Genomic DNA, 7776 nt, shown 5'->3' with positions numbered 1-7776 from the left:
GCACAAGAAGAATGCTCGCATACCAGAGCCTCGACTTCCGCCTGGCGTTGGGAGCTGGGAGATGGGAAACAATGCGACCGGCATGGAATTCAGATTTAACCAGCCTTGTGAATGGATGGGAATGGGATGCCAACGTCCCCAGCGAAGTGGGTTACATGTTCTGCTGCTGTGGGTGATGTCAATGGTTCATGATGAGTCCCGCGGCTCTCGAGGAATGTCGCGTGAACAGGGAAATTGATGTAATGGATCTGGAAAGATGTCACCGGCTACATCAACAAAAATTCCAATCCAATGTTTTCTAAAGTAAATAATATATAACCTTTATTTTATATCCTTCAGTGCTTGGAGTTCCGTGCAAACACTTCCCGTTACATAATTTACTTTAAATTACAAACCCATCAGCCTGTGGCCAATTGCGCATTCCAGCTTTATGCAAATTGCCAGTGGCAGCTTCTCCCCCGTTAATTAACAACCCAGTGCACACTCACGATGGCTGGCCTATCACCTACCGGAGTCCACAAATATGGCTTAATACACAAATGCACTTTGTTTACCTATACAGGCAATGAACTCTGCGGCGCATCGAACAAAAGACTTAGGCAACGAACTCGCTCAACTGCGAGGGGGGGCGGGGGTCGGGGGCGAGTGATGTGGAATGCCAAAACAGGTTTGGCCAAACGATAAACGCAATTCCTTGGAGCCAGCCAATGCAATGGATTTGAAGACTTCTACGCATTGGTAACCCCGCTCCTCTGTGGTACCCACCACATTAACAAAGATCCCAGACGGCAGCAGGTTCCCCATGGCACAGAGATTTCGATATTGCTCCTTTTTCCCAGGCTTTGACAGGCGCAAACGTGTTCACAGACTCGGGTGAGTCATCCGCTCATGGTGGCGGTACCAGGCACAGAGATCTCAGAGCTGAACAGGTAGGGGAATTTCACAAGATTCTGCATGTCTTGGCCCAGACGTTCTTAGGTATCAATTCGATTTGGCGGATTTCATTTAGGTTTGCCTTTGCCAGTAAAGAGGGTAGGGATTGTCAAAATAGTTTTGGATTAAGATAAGTATTGGCATAACAGTCACATTAGTTGGTACTTCATTCGTCCCAATATAAACGTATTTAAGCATAGACCATTTAATATGGCCGTGACTAGTTTGAAGTCACTTCCTCTTACTACCTTGTTGTTGGCGACACCCGGAGGTTAATTAGACTGTTTGTTTTTATTCTGAGATCGCTATTAAAGCACCCATATTGGCGACCTTCTGCTGCCAAACCCCTTGGCTTGTCAAAAATCCCACATACTCGTAATCGGCGACTAAAATATTTCACAACATTGTTCAAGTGCCAGATTCTTAGCCGCTTTTGGCGCAATGTAAATTAAGAACACAGCCACAGACCATTTATGGTCCGGCCGGGCCCCAAGACAGAAGAAACCCAAGCAGGCCGAGCGAAGCCAGCGCAAACAGGTTTGCAATTAAACAACTAAAAAATTATTAAGCAAAATGAGTCTGAAATTAATTATTTATGCGCCCCAAGATAACACAACGCCAGCCAGCGAAGCCCCCAGTTTGTTGGAGATCCAAGCCAAGTGGGCGTCTCTCTCTGTGTTTTCTGGCCGCACTTTCCAAGAACCCAGAAGCAGGCACCATAACTCTGGCCGCGAAAGGCTCACTGGAAAAACTAAAAAACTGAAAAACACCCGAAGTTCACAGTTCAGTGATCACTCCCCCCGGAAAGTAACGCGTGCCAACTGGGCAGCTGCAGGCGCTGTACCACTCAAAGGCACCTACAAAAAATAAAAGAGAAATACCTAAAAACAGACACCCTGATCGTCATACACGAGTTCACAGCTCCACCGGCCCGCATAAATTAGAGCCGCGATCAGGAGCAATAAGGCGCATACTATACATATAGTGGATATATAGTGCCCAGTGCGACCCTGAACAAGTCTGCTGCACTTTTTGAATTATTACCGCCTGCCGTGGACCATGACATTTGTTGAAATTTGCCTAAAACGCCTGTAAACTACCCGAACAAGCAAGCAACTCCACTCTAGCTTGAAATGAGCTCTACTTGCACAACAAATTTCCAATAACAATTAAACATAGGCGGAGTAGTAATCAAGATCAAGCAATTGTTAGGTCGTCCGTGTAGTACAGCCAAATGGAAGGCGGTGGCAGCTCCACGGTGCTGTCCTCCTCATCCGTCAGCCCATTCTCGTCCAGGGTGCCATTCAGGTCCAGGATACTGCAGCTTTTACCCTAGCAATATTTTTGTATTGTTTCAATATATATTTAGCTATTAAATTTCCTAAGAACTTACCCCATTTGCGAACTTCCGCCACTCGTAGCTGCCTGCATGATGATTGTAGCGCTCTTTGTACTTCTGTTGGATGTCATAGATGCTGTCCTCGTTGCAAACGTTCATGTACTGCGTCTGCGCTGTTAGGGTGTTAACAATTCGTATAAGCCGCGCACGATTTGTCACCCTGCCGATGTGATAGAATGGATCCTGGCTCCACATTTCGCCCGGCGTCTTGCAAAACTCGGAGATTGCCACTTCCAAAATGGGCGGGAACAGGACACGAGGTCGTCCAGTGCTGGGAGAGATCTCCGTGCGGGGCTCTCCGTTCTCATGAAAGAAATGGGTGAGATCCTTGCCCGCATGGGCCACCAAATAGTCCAGAGTCTAAGGTGATTATTAAATTGAATAATTCCTTATTAACTCTACCATTTAACCCACGCGATTCCAGTGATCATAGCGATCCTTGAGCATGGGCGTCAGATCGTAGATATTCCTGTGTATGATGACCCAGCAGTCGTCCTTCCTGTTGTGCGACACCACCTCGTCCTTGAGATAGTATCGCATCCTATTAATCGGCCGTTCCATTTCACAGATTTACATAGCAACCCAAACGAATGAAGTGTAATTTGATTTTCTCGACAAAACTGTCGCCTCTTGACTCGGCCCATTAATTCTGAGTTTTCCAGCGCTGCCGACTGCTCATCAGTCGTCATTTTCAGAGGTCTCCGGGAGCGGATCTTATCGCCAGACTTCCATCTATGTATGTGCCTCCGGTTGGCAGACCAATTAATTCCAGCTGCCACCGCGATGCCCAAGTTCCCATTCCTGGCCGGCTTTTCGGGATGCCATTGCATAATTAGCCGCCAATTGTCAAGTCGTCGGCAGTCGAACGTTCTAAGCCCATCAATCGTTTGCCATAAATAGAAAAAATTAGATTAATGACTGATGGCATTTTTGGTCTAACCTCCGAGGTTACTGCACACACTCGAAAGACATTCCAATTGATGGGAACTCTGTCAGCGGTTATTGAGAGAGCACTGCACTTTGAGATATTTGCCTCCAGTTATTCCGAGATCATTCAGCTTTTTCCAGTGAATGGGAGGCACTCTTGAGTGCTTGATTAATTTGGGAGGATTTTTAATCTGTTTAGTTTGACAGTTATTGAAAGCCATTCTCTATTTTAGTTGAGGGAAATTTAAATAGCTTTCTTTGTCATTTGAAAAGCAGAAAAGTGAACTAGCAGCAGCTGCTTGAAAAGGGTTTGTGTGTACAACATTCAAAACTAAGCCAATAAAACCCTTTTCATTCCGTCGAATGGATTCAGTTTCCTTTCTGTTTGAGGCTGAACTTTGAACCCGTCGACCGGACTCCAGGCTACCAAAAGGTAACTAATGGACACACGTGATAGAATCAACTTCCGCAGGATTACAAAGTCGCCGACCTGGAGGTCATTCAGTCAGTCCAAGGCGCACCACTCGCAGCTGCCGCATTTCGTCGCGCATGCGCAGACACAGAATTCTAGGGATTTGCCATGGCAACTCCCAGTTGGCCCAAACACACGGAAAACGGCGGCAAGGGGTAGCGGAGGATGCCTAGGAGGGGATGGATGTTGTCGAGTGGCCTCTCATATTGCAATTATAGGGCATAGTGCTAAAAGGATTTAACGATGCTGTGTGTTTACTTTAATTGCTCGCCACGCGTCGCCCTAAGTGGTTTTTAATATTTGCTTTCTTCGGTTGCAAGTCAACAGACTGCGTGATTGCAGCAGCTGTTGTTGGCTGGCCGCAGACACCATCGGTCGGCAATTATTTTGGGATCGGTATTGGGACTGGCCTTGCCGCGAGAAAGCTGCATCCTTTCTGCCAATGCCACACAAGGCAGACAAATGGCAACAGCAGGACTCGCAATAATAGCCGCAAACATGGCAATTAATCACGCAAGCCACAACATTGTGTGATGTAAGGGAAGATAGGCAGAGGTATTCACTGTATGAGTGATGTGTGAAAAGTAAATGGAACATTTTTGTAGTTTAAAAAGAGCTGCTTTAAAACAATTCAAACTTTACATAAAGTTGACACACCTTAACCATGTTCAACACCCCGTATATTAAGTACGAAACCAAGCAACAAATTAAAAGGGCTACCAAAAGTTAAAAATAGCCATGTCCTGGAAGCCAGCTGCCAGTTCGGTGTAGACCAATAAGGACATAGTGCTCGATAGTGGGTTGAATTGTAATCAACGTTCACTCAGCTCATTTGCATGGGTGAAAACTGGAAAACTAGAAACTGTGAAAAGTGAGAAAGTGAGGGTGCGAGTCCTGCTAATTGCCTCCAAGTGAACTGTGAAGCTGCACATATGTCGACGCAGCAAGGACAATGCCTCTAGGATGGGTTTCCCATTTCCAATTGTTTGCTCGCCGACTGGTTTTGATTTAGTGGGATGGCAACAGCTGGTTGCTTGGCTATTTGACACGCCACTGCTGGCAGCCTTCAGTCCGATCTTCGTTCTTTGGCCAAGGAGTTGCTGGTGCAGCTGCAGCTGCCCCTTTCTGTCTCGGATTTTGGGTCAAGAATGCGTGTGGCAGGCACAAGCGAGGGGCACAATGCAGGCGAGTCCCATTAGCCATCGCAACTGGAAATGCTGCGGGTTAGAATCAACCCCAAGCGAGGTCCCAACCCCTACGCACCACCAAACCACGATGAACCACGTGCGTCACGCGCAGTCGCAACCGCTGACACGGCAAAAAAAAACAAATATTAATATTAAAAAAGTTATGATACGGGACGAAAAAACCAGTAATAATATTATTACATAATTTGTATTAAATGTACAATCATACTTGTTTACTTCATAATGAAGATTTATAAATTGTGTTTTCTTTTTAAGGTATTTTATGTGTCATTTTAATCGTGGAAACATTAGGAAGGCTACAATTTCTTTGAGTGCACTTGCAGGAACCTCGAATGGGACTCGATCTCCGGATCCAGACTCCAACCCCGTTCCGATTGAGAGGCCCCGTTACGAATCGAACAATGGCCATTGAGTGCGTTCTGAAAATAAATAAAAACTAGCAGAAAAAGTACTTTGTTAATGCAAATGACAGGAAGTGTGCACTTGAGTGCCAGCATCGTCGTCGTCCCCCAGAGGCTGCAATTAAATAAATACAAAAAAAAGCTAAAACTCTTTCCACAACGACAAGTTTAGCGGAAAAAGTGCGACAAAAAACGCTGCAGCTGCAGATACATTTGTGATTTGTGTTTTTTTTTTACCCCCCTCCGAATAATCACTCGAATTGGATTTGCATTGGCAATAGTAATCTGGATTGAGCACTGTGCGTAGGCAAACTAGTTGTCCAATTGTGGGTCCAGTTCTTAGATGTGGTTCCGATTGCCTTGACACATAGACAAAGTGCGGCGCCAATTTATTTGCATTCCATGATTAGCTATTTTAAAACTCATTGAGTATTCGCAAAAGTGGGCAGAAAGGTTTTTCTACAACACCTTATGGGGATTAAGCTAATAATAACTTTGTAATAACTTTCAACACTTTCTAATCATGTTTTCTTTGTATTCAGAATATACTTAAATGAAGTCAAAGAATACTTATAAGGACTGTAAAGAAGTCTGAACGCAACAATTATTATTATTATGCTGAAGTGAAGATCTGTTGCAACAATATTCCGAACAATTAAACACCACCACGGGGTAGCCTCATCATGGCCAACACCCTGCACAGACTCGTTCAGAAACTCTTTGGAAACTCAGCAGCTGACGGCTTTTATCTGCTGTTCCATCATGGGGTGTACACTGTACACCGCCGTGAGTTCCCGAGAATCATCAAAATTATTGTATAAACATGCAACTAATTGAAAAGTGTGCCGTAATTCATTAGAAGGCCAGATACCATCGAGCGGATCCCTTCTGTGTATCACTATACTCGTACAATGTGTGGCTGACCAACTGTTATTATCCTTCGAAAGGGGAGGAAAAGGATCTCTACCAGTTGCTTAGGGGGCGTTTTTCCTGTGAGGAAGGATACGAGGGTTGCATCACAGATCGCATCCCACCCAACTGTTCCTATTTTCTGTTTGCTAACCCATTTGAACCGAGACGATGCGCCTGCGCAAATTGATTCATTCAAGTAATCCAATTGCCAGCATATGCGAAAAATACACAGAATCGTTTGGCTTAAGTTTCCTACCATCTGCACCAACATCTGGTGATAGATGACACTGTTTTTCCACATTTCCCACGATGTCAACTAGAATACAGCATACAATTGCAATTTCAAACTTTTAAAATTTAACATATAAATCAAAAAGCTACTTTACACTCACTTTATGCATTTTACATGACTTTAGTGCGCATAAGTAATGCAACAAACTCTTCTCCTTATTTACCCATTTCAGCCTCGTTTGCTAGCATTTTTCCCGTACACAGTTTCCAATTAAGAGCGTGCTAATAAAATCCATTGTTCTGCGCGCTCATCCCAAATTGTCGGCCCTTATAGAAGTACCGGTAATTAGTGCTCGACACATTACCCAAATATTCAGGCAGCAGTCGCCAAAGGCAGTTAGCCCGACTAAAATTGCATTATGATTAGCCATTATCTTGTGACATGCAACGTGCAGTTAGATTCGACTTTCGCATGGCATGTTGGAATGCATGTTGGGGGCGGCCTGGCCCAGGTCTAAGCCCAGTTAACAGTTAGTTGTTGCCAGTTGGCAGTTGCCGCCGAGCTGCCAAGTGACTAAGCTACCATCCCACCAACTGCAGACAAATGGCGGCAAAGTTGACAGACATCCAGCGACTTGGCTCGTCATCGTTGTTGCGACATTGCAAGGTCGCCACGGAAACCGCTGCTGCTGCTGCAGCTCCTCAAACTTCCTGCCATTCATGCCCGGTAATTGCCAGCATTGTCAGTGCACTGGGATAAATATACTTAAAGTAATATAAGTATAATAAGCTTTATTGCTGTTTGTTTGATCTGGTTTTGTAGGCAGATGATAGTGCTCAATTTACTTAAATCGCACCTTAAATGACTTTTGCCCTGAAAATAATTCCTTAAAATATTTTGAATTATTCTCAGTGTAGTTATTGCTACTGCTGAAGTTCCTGTTGTACTTGTCATTAAGCAAAATTCCTTTTTGGCGTTTCCCATTGTCGTCGAGCAGTTCGCATATTTTATAATCATCTCAGTGCATCCGCAACTGGTTCACTCTCGCTGCCCCCCGATTTTGGTCCACCCTTTCGCGTCTTTTTGGGCAATTCAATTAACTTTTCGCTCGCTTAGTTAATATGATTACCGTTAATGCCCCCGTTAATGCCCCACTGGATCCACTGCATCTTGGAACCAGAATTTCGCTGAGGCGGCTCCACTGCTTTTGATGATCTCGCTCTCTGTGTTCTTTGTAAATATTTTTATTGATATTTATTGAATTTCGCTGGGGTGCTTGAAACAAGTGCCAA

The 7776-nt window shown here is 44.7% G+C and overlaps 1 protein-coding gene across 1 annotated transcript; it reads right to left on the bottom strand.

Moving 5' to 3' along the window:
- Window positions 1–2055: 2055 nt before the first annotated feature.
- Window positions 2056–3000, bottom strand: LOC122626378 (cytochrome b5 domain-containing protein 1). The gene is made up of 3 exons (XM_043806621.1): window positions 2747–3000; window positions 2327–2692; window positions 2056–2265 (listed from the first exon to the last, which is right to left on the bottom strand). The coding sequence occupies exons 1-3, from the start codon at window positions 2891–2893 to the stop codon at window positions 2131–2133; spliced, it is 648 nt and encodes a 215-aa protein (XP_043662556.1). The 5' UTR covers window positions 2894–3000; the 3' UTR covers window positions 2056–2130.
- Between the last annotated feature and the right edge of the window lie 4776 nt (window positions 3001–7776).

This window comes from Drosophila teissieri, chromosome 2L (assembly GCF_016746235.2).
Source record: "Drosophila teissieri strain GT53w chromosome 2L, Prin_Dtei_1.1, whole genome shotgun sequence".
In the NCBI taxonomy this organism is placed as follows: Eukaryota; Metazoa; Arthropoda; class Insecta; order Diptera; family Drosophilidae; genus Drosophila; species Drosophila teissieri.
The sequence above is the reverse complement of the archived record's forward strand: the minus strand, read 5'-3'. Positions and strand labels throughout refer to the sequence as shown.

Coding starts and splice junctions, on each gene's coding strand:
- LOC122626378 (XM_043806621.1), bottom strand. CDS start 2,893: ATGGAACGGCCGATTAATAGGATGCGATACTATCTCAAGGACGAGGTG. Junction 2,693..2,746: donor GCTATGATCACTGGAATCGC/GTGGGTTAAATG, acceptor TAATCACCTTAG/ACTCTGGACTATTTGGTGGC. Junction 2,266..2,326: donor GGCGGAAGTTCGCAAATGGG/GTAAGTTCTTAG, acceptor AAATATTGCTAG/GGTAAAAGCTGCAGTATCCT.